Here is a 19,557-nt window from a genome sequence, read left to right on the forward strand (position 1 = left end):
TGTATGGTTCAATGTTAACTAGTATACACTTCGTTAAGGCCTAGTTCTGTAACCCACTCTCTATAAATTCATTGTTTCGGGCTCCTTGGACCAGAACCCCATACCTGTTAGGCCTGGACCCTGAATTGTGACCCTACAGTAACATATCAATTATCAGTATGCCTCAATACATATAAACGATATTAGGGATATTATAAATTCTATACATAAGACTTATTAATTGATATGTCATCAATCATAAAAAATTGGTAATCCAAACTGTTATTTATTATATTGTTGAAGTAATACTAATTACATTCATTATCATATTAATTTAAAATCATATTTATTATGTCATGTCACCAACTCAATCTAATCTTTATGATTATGAGGCTTAAGGTAAATGGGAAAACCATCAACTAGAATAGGTGATAGTTTGCAAGTAATCTTTTCATCCGAAATTGCTTTCTCCCACTTGAATCTTGTCACCACATTATGCATAAAAACTAGTATTTCTAATCGAGCATACTCCCTCCCAGGGCAAATTCTAGGTCCTCCTCCAAATGGTACAAATGTGTAAGGTGCTGGACCATTACTTTCAAATCTTGAAGGATCAAATTTCTCAGGATTGGGAAAGTATTTAGGATTTTTGTGTGTTGAATGTGGAGTCCAATATGCCTACACCAAAAACATGGAATCGGGACATTAATAATCATTATTAAAACACAGAGAATTTCTATATAATTAATTTGGCTCATGTACTGGTACGTGTCACATACCTTCCACCCTTTAGGAATAGTAAATCCTGCATAAGTGAAGTCCGTTATAGCCTCTCTAAATGTTCCTGAAGAAGGAGGTATTAGCCTCATTGCCTCACGCGCCACATTCCACGAGTACTTCATTTTCTTAATGTCATCCCAATTCAACAAATCATTCGGACCCTTAGATCTTGCAATTTCCATTTGCTCTGTTTGACAATATGACCTCATTTTCGTTAGATTAATCTTTCAAAATCGCATTTATGAGATATGTCACGTGTCAAGAGCTACATACAGTATATTAAATGGATTTTTTTTGAATTTTTCTTAATTACTAGCTACAGGTGGCCGCAAAAAGATTGGGCCACTCTAGTTGATTGTGCACGCGCTTGTGTATTGATAATGTTACACACTTCCCTTTTTAATAATGCTAACGAGTGCCTTAAGGGCACTTGTTAAAAATCTATTTTAAAAAATTTTTGACATCACTTTTATAGAAAATGAAAAAAACTATCAAAATATTAATTGTTTTTTTTTTCTTTTCCCATAAAAACTTTCTATTTAGTTTCCATACTTGCAAAACTCATTATCATCATAAATCAATAATTATCTTATTTACAATAATTTAGAATTCTAAGTCATTGTAATTTAAAATTATCCACAAAACTTGAGATATAGGGTCCGTTTAGATACAACTTATTTTGCTGAAAACTGAAAACACTGTAACAAAATAATTTTTAAATGTGTGAATAGTGCTGTGAGACTCATTTTTAATGAAAAAGTTGCTAAAAATGAAGTTTATGGGTCTCATGAATAGTGCACGGGACCCATTGATATGCACACGGGAGAAAAGTCCAACAACTGTGGCTAAAAAAAAAAAAAAAAAAAAAGAGGAAAACGTTGAAAAGTGAAAACGCAGACACGCAAACGTGAATCCAAACACTAACATAGATCGAATAGTAAATAATATTTGTTCTCTAAATTGAAATTGATGTTAATCTAGGATATACTATATTAAATGGTAGATACGCTTATGATGAAGATCTTTTAAAGCGAAAGAAGTCTAGCCTAATAGTGTTTTAACGGAAAGAAGACATAGGGTTTGTTTGAATTCAGTTTATTTTATTGAAATTGAAAACTGAAAAAACTATAACAAAATAATTTTTAAATGGGTGAATAGTATTGTGGGACTCATTTTTAATGAAAAAGTTGTTAAAAAATGAAATTTGTGGGTCCGTAAACAGTGCACAGGTGAAGTGAAAAAGTCAACAAATGCATGCTAAAAAAAAAAAAAAAAAAAAGAGAGAAGGAAAACGCCGAAATGCACAGACGCTGAAACCAACACATAGGCCCATAATAGGTCGAGAAGAAGTACCTTTTAAGACCTCATTGTAAACATGAGGGAAGTCTGCTAGATACTTCAACACGAATGTGATAGCAGAACTAGTGGTATCATGTCCAGCAAGAAGTAAGCCCACAATGTTGCTAGAAATTAACAAGTCGTTCATAACTGATCTGCCGTTCTCATCTAATGCAAGAAGCGTGTGAGTTATAAAGTCACGAGCAACCGTCGCATTATTCTCTGATAGCAGATCTTTCTTCCTCTGTTGGATTACTTCTAAAAGCTCCTGGTGAATAACTTTGCCTGCTTTAATGGCGCGGTTAAAGTTTGTGCCTGGGATATTTATAGGCACAGACGTTAAACCATCTACGATAAGGGCAAAGGGATCAGCAAATGTTGTCACATGGTTGGGATCTGTGATACTCATAAACAACCTACAAGCCAGTGCAAAGGTATACTTCATTGAAAGTGGCAAAACCTTGACTTGTTTGTATGGAGACCAATCTGTCTCCAAGTGTTTCTTTGCCATGGAGTCCATGATAGGTATGAAATATTGAAGAGTTTCCGGCATGAGAAATTCAACCACAGCCTTCCTTATTTTAATAGAATCTTCAGGGGAAATGTTTTCAAGAGATTCTGGAAGGGTAACTTTTAGCAAGAAAGGCGGCAACCAAGAGATGACATGTTTGTTCTCATTGGAGAACAGAAACTTGTTTCCTGAAGCACCACAAAACACAGCCATGTTCTCACCAAACAGTGAGGTTTTGAAGAGATCCTGCGAGTATTTGCTCATTCTGTTGTTAATGAACATCTCTGGTGTGCCTCTTTTCCCAGCCATGCCAAATTCCAGTGTTTCCCCAATCACAGGCCATCCCTTTTTACCTGGTGGAAACTTGGCACGAGTTGATTTTTGTTTATAGATGAGAAAGATGAGTGAGAAGGAAATACAAAGGAGTACAAGGTGCAGCAGGTTTGAAAAGAAATCCATACCAACTTCCACACCCTCTTACCTGCAAAAATGAGCAAGACCTAATTCTCCAAGTTCCAATTGAGGTTAGCTAGAGCTTGAACAATATCAAGTAAACCTATCACAATAAGTATAAAACTTAAAATTTTATCTAGTTACAAAGTAGGAATAGCCTCAAATAATATTTTCCACTTCCAAAATTTTCCAACCAATTCATTCACAAGGCGTAGGCTCCAATTTATAAAATTAATCCATTCAATATCATCTCCTTAATACTAAAATCTTAACAATTTATGAGTAGCTTCTATAAGATTTACACAACATCGTACAGAGACCCATGAAACCAAAATCACAATATTCTCCAACACAAATCATTTAAATATTTTACTAGCTCCAAATAACTCAATAAAAATTATATTCACCATCTATTTCACATTAAGTGCTTGTTTGGATCCACGTTATTACGCTTCTGCGTTTCACAATTCGCATTTCCTTCTTTTTTTTTTTTTTTTAAGCCACAGTTGTTGACTTTTCTCTTGTGAACAGTGCACGGATGCACTGTTCACAGGACCCACAAAATTCATTTTTCAGTAATTTTTTCATTAAAAATGGGTCTTACAACACTATTCACACATTTAAAAATTATTTTATTACTATGTTTTCAGTTTTCAACAAAAATAAGTTGTATCCAAACGGACCCTAAAAAGCCCAAACCCCAAAATCTTCACCACTTAGATAACCACCATTGTAAAAACTATAAACTCACACATCAAATAATTCCACCAACACAAAACTCATACATATAAACACATAAATATCACTTCTGAAACTCATAAATCACATGGATATCATTACCAAAGCTTAGATAAATAAATTAAAAAAAAAAAAAAAAGCCTCTAGCAAAGCATATAAACCCACCAAAAATATTGGAAATTTTTACCTCAAATGGTAAAGATGAGTGAACCTTATCTTTTTCTTATGAAATTTTTCGGAATCTTGCTGGAAAAAAAATGGTTGTGGTTGTGGAAGTGCTGAGGAGACTGTGAGAGAGGAGAGTGTGAGAGAGGAGTGTATGTGAGGAAATGAAATGGAAAGGAAAGAAAAGAAAAGAAAGATGTAAAAGACCCTTGATTGACCGGCCAAATATGGAAAGGTATTTGTGAGTGCGTGCTGAGGAGATAGGAGGTAGGTGGCTCCTTAAAAATCTGATCCCTTTGTTTGTTTGTTTGATTTTATTTTATTTTTATTTTTTTGCTTTACATAAGTAATATATTATTGGATTTTATTAATGTGTGTCATTAAAGTGCACATTAATTTTTATTTTTGAAAGAAAAATTTCAAAAATTAAAAAAGTAATGACAACTTTTTCAATTCTAGAAAAAATATTTCTAAAAATTAAAAGTTTAAAATGTATCCTAAAGACAATCATTAACCCAACCCTATATTATTTTCTACTCAAGGAATAAGTTGACCCTGTTGTTTTCCCTTGTAATTATATTACAAGCCGACAGGCAAAATGGAAATAAACTATTTTCCATGTGTGTCGGCAGCTTTGATTGTCACCTAACCCAAAAACAATTGTGATTTGACGTCAAAAAAAAAAAATTTGTGATTTTTAAAATTTTAAAGCAAGGATGCATGTATGTATCATTATTATTATTTTTTATTCTACGTACTTTGCAATTTGCATAGTTGCCGCATTATGTGAGTGAACATGTAACGTCCCAGTCACCAAAATAAAAAAATAAGGGTAAATTCCAGATAACTACCCTGAGGTTTGGGAAAATACCAAACACATCTAAGACAATTGAAAAACAACCATTTTAGTCCTTAAAGATGAACACCGTTAGCATGCCGTTTGTTCACTCCACCCAAAACAAAGTTCACTCCACCCAAAACAAAAGCTGCACAGCTTTTTCTCCATTTTCAAGAATGAATGTTTAGGTATCCCAAACTCATTTGTTCCCGCCAGCCTTAATGCATTTTGCAAATGCAAATGCTTTCTAGTTTTAGTCCATTTTAGTCTAGCTATGGGACCCATTGTTTGATAATAAATAAATGCAATTTCATTCCAAACAAACTCAATTAAAATGCAAATAGTCCAGCAAATCACTTGTGAATGAATCAATTGAATATATACAAGAGTCCGTAATTCTATATAAATCATAAAGCAGACTTCTATTTCATGGGATTACATATGTATATGAGAGATTTAAGGAAATATGTTTTCCTTTGATGAAGTTGTTCTAAACATGTGTACTATATTTCCTTGATAGTGGTAATTTATGCAATTGATTAGCCGTGGACTTTGTGTGAGAAGAGGATTCTTCAATCAATCCCATGATATTTGCATAGCCTTTAATATTTGAAATATTTTTGTTACCGGATATATCAACACTCCTAATGTGGGAAATTTCTTTGATCTAGGAATTTTCCTTAACACCAACACTTCTTACATATAGATAAGATAATTCATGATTGTACAACCATGTCAATTGGTTAAATAATGTTATGCATAAGATAATCCACTTTCACATTCTTATGATGAAAACATTAAAAAAAAAAAAAAAAACAAACAAATCTGTTCTCACAAAATTAATAAGTAACAAGTATAGACAAGTAAGTTCAAATTTGCATTTGCATTCCCATTAAGTTCATAATAAATATTCATTGACAGCATTGTCAAAGTCATATATATCATTAGTTACATTCACAGCATTGTACTATCTATTACTTACAAAAACTTACACTAATAACCATCAGTCTAAGTTAATAAATGACATGAAAAGGAAACCAAAAAGGCAAAAGCTGTCCAAGACCCACCGGGTCCATCATGTATGTAAGCTGTTCACATTATGTCCACTATGCTGTGCTTCACTTAACAAAAACTATCTGCACAAAGTTGTCTGCTATGCTGTCTATTATGCTGTCAATTTGCTTTGCAAAAAAAGAAAACACACCATCCAAACCAACACTGACAGCCACCAAAACAACAACAAAAATAATTGTCCAAAAATGGTTCCAAATTCCATCAACTTCAAAATGCAGCATAATCACTTCCACTAGGCTCATCATTAGCCAATGGAGTAGACTCGTTCACACCAGTAGCAGCAACATTTACACTTTGTTGTGTAGTAGCATCCAAACCATCCTCAACAACATTATTCATCACATTAGCACATGCTCCTACACTAGAGCTTTCTCCAGTCCTTGTTTCCTACAAAATTAAGAGAGAATTAGAAACTCAAATACTAAAACACATGCAATTACAATTAAAAGAAATAAAATTATTATTTACAACCTTGGTACCCCTTATACTGCCAACAGTTGAATCTCTTTGACAGGTGCGTTTGTTATGACCAAACCTTTTACAAGTTTGACATTTTATAGTATTTGACCTCCTAGCAACATTCAAACCTATTGGTTGCTCTCCTGGCTCTCTCCTCCTATTTTTCCTTGGTCTACCAGGCAACCTACGAAGGATAGGAGGCTCCACTTCTTCATCAGCATTAATATCATTCAAATTAGGTAAGGGATGAATGATTTCACCATATGCTTTCAGGTAGGTGAAACTTGTCAAGTATTCATCACAATAAATTTCTACATTTGCCCTTTTATGCATAATACATGCTGCTGCATGCTTGCATGGCAGCCCACTTATCTTCCAATAACCACAAGCACATGTCTTCACAATCAAATTCACTACAAATGTAGTAAAACCATCAACAACCTGGTACTCATCATCACCAGCTGCTATTACCTTGTAGAACCTCGAATCTTGTTGGATCAAGTCCAACGTTTTCTTGATCTTGGGAGTAACCAAAGAATCTAATGTATTGGCCTTCTCAAACCTTTTATTTAGTCTTCCCATAATCTTGATCCGGATTCCATCTAACATGGTAAGAGCTAGTTTAGCTCTAAGGTCTCCAACCCATTGATTAAATGATTCTGTCATGTTATTAGTTACATGATCGATCTTAATTCTTGGATCATATGCATGTCTAGCCCACATTTCCTTGGGCTTACTCATCAACCAATCATAGGCTGCCTCATTGTTCACTCTTATACGATGCATAGCGTTGTTAAACAAAAACTCATTATACGCTTTTGCAGCAGTCCAAAAATTTATCTTAAGCATGAGGCCTGGAAATTTAACCTTGAAATTACTATATATGTGCCTACAACATAGCCTATGACTTGCTCCAGGGAAAACTTGAGCTACTGCATCAATTAAACCCTAAGAAACCATAATGACAATGAAATGATTAACAACTTAACTTTGAAAAAGGCAATTCTTAGAAATAGAATATGTTCATAGCACAAACATACAATGTATATCTAAAAATACTAACTCTTAAAAAATAAAACAGCTTTACAAAATAACATCTAACTAGATTACCATGTGGCAAATGCTAGCATTAAATTATGATAGAATAAACAAAGGAAAAAAAAAAAGAAAAAAGAAAAGAAAGACTATATCAAATAAGATCAAAATTATCAATGTTCAAATCACTATATAAAATAAAGACTATACCAAATAAACACTTCTAGCATATTTGATACATTTGACGTCCTCAAATAGCACAAAAAAAAAAAAAGAAAAAAAAAAAGAAAAAAAAAAAACTTAAGGATTTAAAAATTGACACATTAAATTAAAGTATTAAAATAATCAATCTACATACCTTTTGTTGATCAGACATAATACAAAGTGGCTTATCAATCATGCTAACCAATGCAGCATCTAAATGGTGCAAGAAAAATAGCCAACTATCCTTGCATTCAACCTCTACAATGGCAATTGCAACTGGAAATAAGCCATTGTTGCCATCAAGAGAAATGGCAGCAAGTAGAACACCCCCAAATGGCCCCTTGAGGTGGCAACCATCAATTCCTAAGAATGGCCTACAACCATTGATAAAGCCTTTCTTCATAGCATCAAAGCATAAAAAGAACCTCTTCAAGGTAGAATTCATTGCAATGTCAGGTCTCTCATACTGAATTTTTGCTATACTGCCAGGGTTGGTTTCCAAGACCAAATTAGCATATGCTGGTATTTTCTTATAAGACCTAGCATGGTTGCCATAATCCTCTTCTCTAGCTTTTCTCTTTGCTCGATATAACCTCCTTTGGCTTACTTGAACTCCAAACTTCTCAAGCAGATCTTGTTGCATACTAGAATACCTCAAGTCAGGGTCTGCATAAAGTTTGCTCCTTAATTTCCTAGCAATCCAAGTGGAGGTTGCATTTGAATTTTTTGAGGTCCTAATACATGTGTGCTGTGAAACATAGGTTTTGATCCTAAATGTAATCTCATCAGGTGTTATAGTAGCATGAATCCGCCATGGACATCCATCACAGGCACAATTTGCAGTCACTCTAGCTTTATCATTCTTCACTCTAACAAGTTCAAACCCTTCTTGAATTGCAAAATCCCTTAACGCTTCCCTAAACTCATTCACATTAGTAAATACCATGCCATTTTCTAGCCTTATTGAACCTTCTTCTGCAATGAACCTTCTTCCTTGAATAGCCCTATCCACATGAATTTGCTCTATATCAACATCAGAATTAGGCCCATCCTCATGAACTTCTTCAGAGCCATAGTCTGAGAGGCCATCATCCTCACCTTCAGAATTTTTCTCAACTATAGACCCATCTACTTCATACTCACTATCACTGTCAATTTCTTCTTCACTTCCGACTTGCCACTCTTCATCAGAAGCATTAATATGTAATTCTTCTTCAGGATATTCAAAGTCTACACCCATTGGAGCAAGAATATCAAAATCCCCAGGAACACTAGCCAATGCCAATAACATTTCATTAGTAACCTCTTTCCCCTTACTGGCATTAATGTCATGACTAAAATTCATAGCAGCCCCAGCCAAAAGATCATTGCCAAAGTCACTAAAATCAGGATCTTCAGATAAAGAAGTCATACCAACTATGGCTTGTTCTTGACTGGGTTGAGAAGTAATGCACTGAGGATCATGAAGCCCAAATGAAACATGAATGTGAATTTTACGACACCCTTCATCTTCATATGCATCAAACATACGTAGCATATCAATATCATTATTCACATTCATGATGTCCATTGAATTTGGTATTTCACACTTGATGTTGATGTCTGCACTTATGTTTGCAAGCAAGTCCACAAGCACAGTCTCTAATACATCTTGACACAAATCCATATATAAATACCGATTCCTATCAACATCATGAATGACCGATGTCGTTGGACCATGATGGACAAGCAAAGAAAACAGAGTTGGTGTTGCTGTTGCTGCCATTGATATCTATAAAACAAAGTTTGAAAAAAAAAATCAATAACTAAGATACAAATTGGCCTTGAACACACTGGGTTTCTTGGCATAAATTAAACTTAAAAAGGAAAAAAAATAAAAGAAAAGAAAACAATAAAAGACTCTATAGCTGTTACGTCCATAGCATGTAAATGTGCATAGCATTTAGATATTTTGCGTAATTTAGGATCATAATAATTTGTTGCATGATATTAGGATTTATTGCATTTGTATTTGCATTTTAGTAGAATAAGGGAATATGTTAGTCATTTGATTGTATTTATTGAGGATATGTGAGAATCAAATTTATTGACCAATAATCAAGCACACGTGAATCAAAGGATCCATAAATCAAGCAACTACACCAAGCCTAGCAGCCAAAGTCAAATATGTGCTTGATAAAAGAAATACTTGAATGATACCATTCAGAATATCATTTCATCTAAATGGTATTCATGATGAATAAACTTTGATTCCGAAATATCCTCAATAGGATTGTAACGGCTAGCAGAGATCTTTGATTTTTTATGAAGATAAGTTGTTCCTAAAATGCAGGGGTTATCTTGTACAAAAGTAGTAGTAATTTATTGGAATAAAATCATTAGAAAAACCATTTATGTAAAAAAATCTGTTAAGGTCAAGGATTCCTTAGTTGATTCTAATTTATTTTTAGTGTTTATCCTTTAATTTCCATAAAGATCAAGTTCTTTACATACCAAAAACTAAAACTTAGAAAAAAAAATCCAAGATTACATGTTAGAAGAGTTGAAATTACTAAGCAAAAGAGCCAAGTTGCTAAAAGAAGAACCCACAAAAGAAACCAGGACAAAAACAAAAACTAAGTCAACTATTTTTCAAGTAATTAATACTTCTTCCATTACAAGAAGTTTAGCTATATTTTGATATCAAGAACTAATTTGTACCTTTCTTCAGATTAAAACTTGAACACAAGCCCTCTTTCTCTTTGCTCAGCCCGAAATTTTTTTTTTTTTGAGTAAGAGTTGAAATTCTAGCTCTGATGAAGTCTCAAAAGAACCATTGAACCAATTGACTTGGGTTACTTTCTTCTGGTTTATATTAAGAGCCCTTTGTTGCTCTTGGGAAGAGCAAGAATGATGAAAACGTGTTGGACTCAAATGTGATGATTTTGGCCTGGCGGGAATAGATGGTGTGAGGTACATTTTCTGAAGTTGTTGCCTTGGAAATGAAAAAAAAAACTGTACAAATTTTGTTTTGTGTAATGAACAAACGGCTTGGGCAGCTTTGGGGTACCTGAGCATTCATTCTTGAAAATGGAGAAAAAGCTATGTAGCTTTTGTTTTGGGTGGAGTGAATAAACGGCATGCTAACGGTGTTTATCTTTGGGACTAAAATGGTTGCTTTTCAATTGTCTTGGATGTGTCTGGTATTTCCCCAAATCTCAGGGTAGTTATCTGGAATTTACCCAAAAAATAAAAAGGGTCAGATATTTTAAGTGTCCCACATGCTCCCACCAACACACTATTCTCCACTACTCATTTCACACTATCTCTTTTCTCTCTTTTGGCTGGTCAACAAGGGTCCTCTACTGTTGTTTTCTTTTTCATCTTCTCTCAGATACAAACACTTATCTCACACTCCCTCACACTCTCCCACCGGTACCTCCATGCCACCATCTCCACCATCTTTTTCCGGCAATGTTATCGGAAAATCCTTGAGAACCTCTAAGCATCTTCATCTTTTATTTGAGGTAAATATTTCTAATCTTTTTTGTGGGCTTATATGTTTTTTCATGAGGTTCTTTAGTCTAAGCTTTGATAATAATATCTATGTGATTTATGAACATTGGAAGTGATGTTTATGTGTTTATATGTATGGATTTTGTATTGGTGGAATTATTTGATGAGTGGGTTTATGGTTTGTGCTAATGATGACTACCTAAGGTTTATATATGGTGGAAAATTTAAGGGTTTTGAGTTATAACATGTGATGGTTGGTAAATCTAATTTTTCCAATGCTATTGGGTTTATTTGAAATTAGTTGAAATTCTAAATTTCTTGTCTTGGGGGATATTTTGATTTTGCTTTCATGGGTCTCTTGATGATGTAGTGTAAATCTTATGGAAGCTAGTCATAATGTTGGAGACGATATTAAATGAGTTAACTTTATAATTGGAGTTTATGCCTTGTGAATTAATATGTTGAGAAACTTTGAAAGTGGAATGTATTATTATTGACGAGGTTAAATATTAGGCTTGCCTAATTAAGTGTTTATTTGGCAATTTCTAAACTCTAGCTAGATACAATTTTAAGTTTTATGCTTATTGTGTTAGGTTTGCTTGATATTGTTGAAGTTTTAGCTAATCTCCTTTGGAGCTTGGAAAATTAGGCTTTTTGCGGGTTGTAAGGTAAGTAGCTTTTTAATGGGATTTTTTGAAAATAATCATGTTTTATAAATGTTGATTTTGGGTTAAACACATTTTGGAAAATTATATATGGACATATGTTTTCTTAAAAGTATTGTATTGTAACCCTATTATATATTATTATATATGAAAAATACATCATATTTGATATTGCATTTGGGGAAGTACATGAATTATTGATATGGAAAAAATGAGCATCTTTTATTTAATCTTTGATAAGGAAATCTTAGATTTTATGATATATTAGAAAATTTAAAGATGCTTATATTGTCTTGTTATGTGGGAAATTGTTAGAAAATCTTTTGACAATAATGAAATTGAAAACCTTACAAACTTTGTGGAAATTAGATTATTTAAGGTTTTTCTGAAACTACCTGGTTATAAACTATGTATTTGAAAGGAAAGGTATACCTGTGAGCTTTATGGGGTTTTAACACCATGCCATGTGTAATTTCCCCGTGGTCACCCGATTTAGTCTCCATAGTCTTTGTGACAATGGAATCAAATCCAGGTCAGTGCCCTTTCACTTTGGATGATGCGTTCTTCCCTGTTGCCCATGGGGAGAAGAGGTTCCTTGATTGTGTGTGGGTGAGGCTGCTGCCCATGGGGCCAAGAGACCACATGCAAGAGAGGTCCTATTTGACGCGCTCTCTCTATTGCCCATGGGGAGAGAGAAAAACCTTGAGGGTATGGGTGAGGCTACTATCCATGGGGCCAAAAGTCTGCATACTAGAGAGTACAATATCATGCCAATTGTGGATGAGTGGATCCCCTGACCGGTCTAAGTGGTAGTGTGGTATCTTTGTGATAAAATTACAGTATGTTAGATTTTATGGCCTTGGAAATTATATTGTTAGTGCTCACAAATTATGGTATATAGTTTCATGGTGTTATTTTGTGAAACTTTGTGTTTCATCATTTAATCATTCTTGTTATATTATTATTGAAAATGATATTGCAGTATTCAGCTAGCAATTTCTCAAACTAAAACATGTTTTGTAAACTATTCATTATCATGAAACTTGCATTTCCCCCACCCCCATTAATTATACTACTTACTGGGCATTAGCTCATCCCACCCTCTAACAGTTTTTTAGATTTATTAGCTTTACCTTGGGTAGGGAGCTTACTTCCTTGGTGATGATTAGAGTGCTATGTTAAATTTGGAAACTCTTGCTGTAAATGGTTGGTGACTCGATATTGCTATGTTCATCGAGACCTTAATTAATTCTACTGGAGATTGGACACTTAAGGTTTGTTAACCTTAGGCATGGTAGGCATAGACTCGATATTGATATTCCTTATTCTTGATAAAATTGTGACTTTGTGTAATCCAAGAGTTTTGTAATATATATTTATGTATTATGTGGAGGCACATGATTTTTAGTTATTGTTTGTAAATGTGTTATAGAGTTTTGACTTGTAATGTGGAGATTTATGGTTATATATTCTTATCCTATGGAAATGAAAGGAAAACAAAGATCTCCTATAGTTTGGTTTTCCAAAAAGGAAAAATTTACAGGTACCTTTGGGGCGTATTTCTCATGTTTTGGACCCCTTTGGGTTTAGCGCGTGACAGAATATGTATATATTGTGTGAATATGCTCAAAAGGTCTAATAACTGACTTTTTTACTTATTTTATTTATCTATTTACGTTCTTTCCAAACTTATGGTAGAGGTTAAGCAGAAATTACCTGCTGCACCGTATTCATTTTTCTTATAATTAAAAGCCAAATGGTTTTTTATTATTTTATATTTCATAAAGACAAGTTTGTATCTTTTACACCTGATTATTGCAATATCTTTTCTTCCATTAAAAACAAAGAGAGAGAGAGAGAGAGAGAGAGAGAGAGAGAGAGAGAGAGAGTCTATAGAATACAGACACAAATTTCACACTCAAGAGAATTATTAGTGATATACCAAAAAGTGGTGTCATTGGTAGACTCAAATATTGTAAAAGATGTTGCAAAATTTTGTGTCTATAACATTAGTTAAAAAAAAAAAAAAATTATAGCATAAATATTATCCATCATATTCAACCATTGCATGCCTTTGAAGCTCGCTCCTTAGTAATTTTTTTTTTTTTCCTTTTAAATTACAAATTACGCCCAGAATTTTAGGGTAATTTTGATTTTATTCCTTAAAATTTCAAAATTTTAATTCACTTTCCTAACATTATCTATTGTTTTGATTGGGAATTCTTCTAGCCATGCTCATGCTAAGATGGACATTAAATGTTAGCCTAGCCCAAAACAATGTAGTTTTAAAGGGATAATAGTAGTTGTTTTTCCATGTCAATAAAAAAATTATTTGATACTTTATGTAGTTCTTATTATTTTTCCAGTTTCTTTTTCTATCAATTATTCATTTTCTATTTGATTTTCTTAGGAAACAAACATAAATACAACAATCTTTCCTGCCTTCTCTTGTTATCTAAATAGGAATCCAACAATCTCACGTACTGTTTTTTAATAATCCAACAAACTTACATATAAAAATTACATAAATAAATATATTCAAATCACAAGGGGATATTCTATGTATACAAAAATTCAACCACAAAAATTTATATGAGAGTGAGAATGCTTAAGAAAATGATAAAGAGATATCGTCAAGAGTTGAGTGGATTAAGTGACTCTTCTTTGCTCATCCTTTACAAGGATATTAATTTGCACCTGATCATGCTGTCATTTATGACTAACTACTCCTTTCTAGGAAATAATACCACATTCTAGATTTAGTGGTGAACTTTAAAATATCTTTTTATAGACTGGTACAGATGATTGCAGAACTCTTTTGCAATTAAAATGTCTTTATACTTAAGTTTATCATCTGAATGTTGCTTGTGCTTTGGTGGGTCCATGAAATGAGCTTGTTTTATGGACTTTGTTTGACTCTGTTTACAATGAGCTTCTACAGGCTCCTGATGAGCCATTTCCAATTTGGGCTCGGGCTTGAGCTATTAAAAAACCCATTGATATTTAGTCTCCGAGCAATATTTGTTTGTGACTGATAACTGAATTAAATATTGTCCAATTCGTTCTGTGACATTTCTGGATTGGGGCATTTACATCTGGGATGCACGCACGCGTCAAAACACCCGCTGCACCCGTATCCGACGCGGCAACGCGCGAGGGACGCCGCTGCCTGCGCATTGGTGCTGTGTCCAGTTTTTTTTTTTTTTTTTTTCTTTTTTCTCATTCCACTACGCTGGCCGACTCGCGCCGATGCGCGTTGAATTGGGCTAATTCATGCCAACTCAGGCCGTATCGGTCCATATCGGGTGAAACCGCCGAAACGCCGAAATTCAAAAAAAAAAAGTGCAAAATCTTCTTCTCTTTCTCTCTCTGTCTTGGTTTCCTACCTCTACTCAGTCTAGATGTTGCATAAACTGGTTTAGGAATACTAAAGAAAGGTTAAAAAAAGAAAAGGCATGAATTGGGAAGGGGAGTGAGTAGAAGACGAAAGTTAAGAAGATGAAAGAAGAAAAAATATGTAGAAGTAAAAGGCTGACTTGGTGTAGATTTTTTTTATATATATAAATTAAAAGGTGGGGAGTAGATTAAGCTTTGGAAAATGGAAGCCTTGAAAAAAAAAAAGGTAAAGTTGATATTTTGACGAGACCAAACATGATGTGTTGTGGACTTGTTGGCACTGGAGTGGCAGGTGAATGGAGAGAATAAAAAGAAAAAGATTTTAATATTGTGGGTTGTATTTAATTTATGATCATCATGTCTTAGTTATTATTTACTATTGTTTTAAATTTGGTATATATTTATATTATGTGAAAAAGTATGCTTAGCAATATATTAAAAAATATAAATAAAAATATTTTTAATAATTTTTTAATTGCCAAGTCTCGTCACACCAGCACCCACCTTTTTCCAAAATTGTCGAGTCTCGCACCCACACCTGCACCCAAGTCCCGAAACGCACCCGTGCTTCATAGATTTACATTTGTATTTTGCATATTATTTCAGGCAAATGTGACCAGGCATCAAATATTTTCTATTGCCTATGTTTACCAGGGTTTGGAAACAAGTAGTCCAGACAAAATTAAAAAATTCAATACAAATTTCAAAATATATATGGCTATATATAAATCGTCATACTATTTTTGTCCCTAAACTTTATTAAAAATTTGTATTTTAGTTTTAAATTTTTGAAAGTATATTTTTCGGCCCTAAACTATTGAAAATGTTTTATTTTTATACTTAAAAGTTAAAAAAAAAAAAACCACTAAACTATTAAAAAAATGCTCTTTTTTCATTTATATTTTTTCCCCTAAACTATAAAAAAATCTATTTACAAAACTTAGGGATGAAAAATGAAGTTTTTAAAGTTGAGAGATGAAAAACAAACTTTTGGTAAAATTTAAGGATTAAAATAGTATTTTAGTTTATATGAAAGTGATTGTCCACTACTCATATTCGACCAATTCATCAAGCATTCCTAATAAGTTGAAACTATCTCTAAAAAAAAAACTTTTTTGTTTTTGTTTTTGTTTTTTTAAAAACAAAAAACACTCACTCACACACAATGAAGATGAAATGAGGTTCTAACGTAGGCACAAATATTTGAGTGAACACATTGCTCATAATATATTTCATAGTTGTCGAAGTGATAAAGTTTTTAATAGCAAACAATAAACTAGTGTCAATGAGCTCACAGAAGATTCAATAATAATTTACCAACTCAATTGTTGTAAACCAATATTTTGTGCCTAATATTAGAGACATTGCTCACATTCTTTTAGAGGCATGAGTGATTTCTATATTAAAAAAGAAGTTTTGAAATCAAATGTTTCAACTTTCAACCTACCGTTTGATTTAATTGTGAAGAATTTTATGGCATAGTGTTTATACGTTTTCCAATTCAAAAAATCTGAAGTTTCAAAATTTTAATTTGTAGGGTTTCGAAGGGTAAATGGAAACAAGATTAAGGTTATAAACATTTCAAAATTCCATAAACTAATTTTTAAAATAGGATAGTATTTCAAATTTATTGCATCTATTCTATAATAATTGTTTTTTATTATTAAACCAAGACATCAATTGGATTTCAGTGTAGGCAATGACTGAACCATATATCTCTTATTCAACAATAAAATATTTTATCCATTAAGTTAGCTAGAACCTACAAAATATTTTACCAGTTGGATGTGCATTATTGCGGCTGAATTGAATTCTATGTAACATGTTATCTTTTTGCAGATGCATCCAGCATCCATAATGAAGGATGAATGTACACATGTATACTTTGTAGGCAAAGGTTGCAAGCGGAATCTGGTGTGACATTTGGGCAAATTCACAAGGTAATCTTCTTTGAGATTACTATTTTAGCTGCATATATAATGGAAGACAATATCAATAATTCTAAAATTTTCAATTTTCAAGTTATCGTCCACTTCCAATGAACTGTGACCTGTCATTCATGACGTAATAATGATCTCTTAATAAGAAATAAATTTTAAAAATGATGTAAACCAACTTTGAACTTATAAATTAATCCATTCCTATTCAAGAATAATAGTAGCATAAGTATAGTGATGATCTTTTTTTCTTTCTTCTTTTTTCTTTTTTTTCAAATGGTAATTAGTTTAAGCTTGAACATTATTTACAGGGAGTCAAGCTTCAGAATAACAGAATTGTCAGATTGAGAAATGAAGACATTAAAAATTTATTACACCGTAAGAAGTTTTACTTGGTTCTTGATTTAAATCACACACTGCTAAATTCTACTAAGCATAGAGATATGACATCAGAAGAAGAAAATTTAAAGAGCCAAATAGATTCTTTGCAAGTTATTTTTTTCACCTTTATATTTGATTATTCTTTGAAAGTGTACTCAGCTTTTCATTTATCAATGTTTTCAGGAACCATGGTAGCATTGCTTCTTTGTTTGTATGATGATCTCGAATAAGCTTGACTAGATACTATTGTAACGTCATCATGTTGTAGAACTTTTGGAAATGCACATGAATGATTATTGTTTGATTCATAATATAGTTTATTGCTCATCCAGTCTTATGTTGTTAAACCGCCATTAAATAAAGTTTTAAGGAATTTGCTGGCGGAATATTTTGATTTTCCTGCAGAATGTTGTGGCCCTGAAGCCTTTTCCTTTTCACTTGCTGCACCTTTTTTTTTTTCCCCTACTTTTAAAGAAAGATTAGCAGGGTTTATATTCTATGCTTAAGGCAAGCTTAAATACTATGAAAATTAAAAAAAAAAAAAAAAAAAAAAGGGCAAGCTTAAATACTGTCTTTATTTGTAATATCCCAAAAGATCTTTTTTGTTCTGTAAGGCATGAGGCGAACTGTAGATAAGAAAGTTTTGGTAGTTATAGGGAAAAATTCCTATCAGATTCATTTTGCATGGATATGTGGTAAAAACATAAAGCATTAATGGCACCCAACAATTAAAAAGCAAATTTATTAAAAAAAAAAAAAAAAAAAAAAAAGGCTTCCACGCTGCTTGGGTCCTTGTCCCTTATAGGCCTTGTAAAACTAATAACAGAAAATATAAAGAAAGTGCTTAGTTACTGTCAACTTTATAAACAAAAAAAAAAAAAAAAAAAAAAAAAAAACCTCACAAATTGATGTAATAATGAATGTAATTAACCACATTAATTAAAAAAAAAATGCTAAAATTACTATAAATTTTACTACATATATCTTCCAATATGATTGACTTCAAGAGCAAATTAAATAAATGAATGTCACAATAACTTTTATTTAATTGATGTCATATCAATTTGTAAAACTTCTATAGTTGTAGCTTTGCTAGCATTGCACATAATTAAATGCCTGAATTAGTTTTTATGATTTATGATACACTGTAAGCTTATACAAAAAAGTGATATTAGGGATACTATAAATTTTATTACATGAGCCTTTAAACTTTTGTAGTAAAATTAATAATAAATTTAGTATTTTCCTATATTTCAAATATAGAGATAGTTATCACTAGAGGTTTTAACTCAATCTAAAATTTATGAGGTTTAAGGATAACGGGAAGACCGTTAACTGGAATGGATGATAGTTGGTAAGTAATCTTTTCATCTGGAATTTGCTTTCTCCCACTTGAATCTTGTCACCACATTATGCATATACACTAGTGTTTGTAAACGAGCATACTCCCCTCCAGCGCACATTCGAGGTCCTCCTCCAAATGGTACAAAAGTGTAAGGTGCTGGGCCATTCCCTTCAAATCTTGAAGGATCAAATTTCTCAGGATCTGGAAAGTATTTAGGATTTTTGTGTGTCGAATGTACAGTCCAAAATGTCTGCAAAAATATGGCTTCAGAACTCTAAGCATTACCATTAAAATATGGATTCAGATCTCATTACACTAAGTATAATTTGGCTAATGTATTGTTAATGAAACATACCTTCCACCCTTCAGGGATAGTAAAACCTTTGTAAGTAAAGTCATGTATAACCTCTCTGAATGCTCCTTGAGCAGGCGATAATAGCCTCATCGACTCACATGCTACATTCCAAGAGTACTTCATCTTTTTAATGTCATCCCAATTCAACAAATCCTTTGGACCTTTGGATCTTGCAATCTCCACTTGCTCTGCTTAACAATATACCCCGCTTTTTCATTAGATTAATCTTTCCAAATAGCACCATGTGTCGCTTGTGCAGAGAGCTACATGCAGCATACTAAATAAAGTTTTTGAATTTCTTATTATTAGCTAGTGTATGGCCACTAAAAGATTGGGGCATCATAGTCGATTAACCTCACCCAGCAATTATAAGGCCTCTGTGATGAAGTTAAGATTTTTGTTTGGAGAC

The 19,557-nt window shown here is 32.9% G+C and overlaps 3 protein-coding genes and 1 long non-coding RNA gene across 5 annotated transcripts; 1 reads left to right on the forward strand and 3 right to left on the reverse strand.

Annotated features, from left to right (window-relative positions):
- Nucleotides 1–270: 270 nt before the first annotated feature.
- Nucleotides 271–4,085, reverse strand: LOC126720416 (beta-amyrin 28-monooxygenase-like). Of its 2 annotated transcripts, none has more exons than XM_050422860.1 (4): nt 3,987–4,085; nt 2,113–3,089; nt 759–946; nt 271–657 (listed from the first exon to the last, which is right to left on the reverse strand). In XM_050422860.1, the coding sequence occupies exons 2-4, from the start codon at nt 3,065–3,067 to the stop codon at nt 352–354; spliced, it is 1,449 nt and encodes a 482-aa protein (XP_050278817.1). In that variant the 5' UTR covers nt 3,068–3,089; nt 3,987–4,085; the 3' UTR covers nt 271–351. The 2 variants fall into 2 exon arrangements, with proteins under 2 accessions (XP_050278817.1, XP_050278816.1); XM_050422859.1 differs by having other exon boundaries at nt 2,113–3,108; nt 3,987–4,084.
- Nucleotides 4,086–6,083: 1,998 nt separating this feature from the next.
- On the reverse strand, nt 6,084–9,339 carry LOC126721245 (uncharacterized). Its single transcript, XM_050424301.1, has 3 exons — nt 7,729–9,339; nt 6,348–7,283; nt 6,084–6,263 (listed from the first exon to the last, which is right to left on the reverse strand). Exons 1-3 carry the CDS (start codon nt 9,337–9,339, stop codon nt 6,084–6,086), a joined length of 2,727 nt encoding a protein of 908 aa, XP_050280258.1.
- A 1,567-nt stretch (nt 9,340–10,906) lies between these two features.
- On the forward strand, nt 10,907–13,246 carry LOC126720420 (uncharacterized). Its single transcript, XR_007653375.1, has 2 exons — nt 10,907–11,080; nt 12,240–13,246. It is a non-coding gene; the product is annotated as an uncharacterized LOC126720420 (long non-coding RNA).
- Nucleotides 13,247–18,700: 5,454 nt separating this feature from the next.
- Nucleotides 18,701–19,341, reverse strand: LOC126720419 (beta-amyrin 6-beta-monooxygenase-like). Its single transcript, XM_050422863.1, has 2 exons — nt 19,149–19,341; nt 18,701–19,043 (listed from the first exon to the last, which is right to left on the reverse strand). The coding sequence occupies exons 1-2, from the start codon at nt 19,269–19,271 to the stop codon at nt 18,816–18,818; spliced, it is 351 nt and encodes a 116-aa protein (XP_050278820.1). The 5' UTR covers nt 19,272–19,341; the 3' UTR covers nt 18,701–18,815.
- Nucleotides 19,342–19,557: the final 216 nt, after the last annotated feature.

Source organism: Quercus robur, chromosome 4 (assembly GCF_932294415.1).
Source record: "Quercus robur chromosome 4, dhQueRobu3.1, whole genome shotgun sequence".
Taxonomy (NCBI): domain Eukaryota; kingdom Viridiplantae; phylum Streptophyta; class Magnoliopsida; order Fagales; family Fagaceae; genus Quercus; species Quercus robur.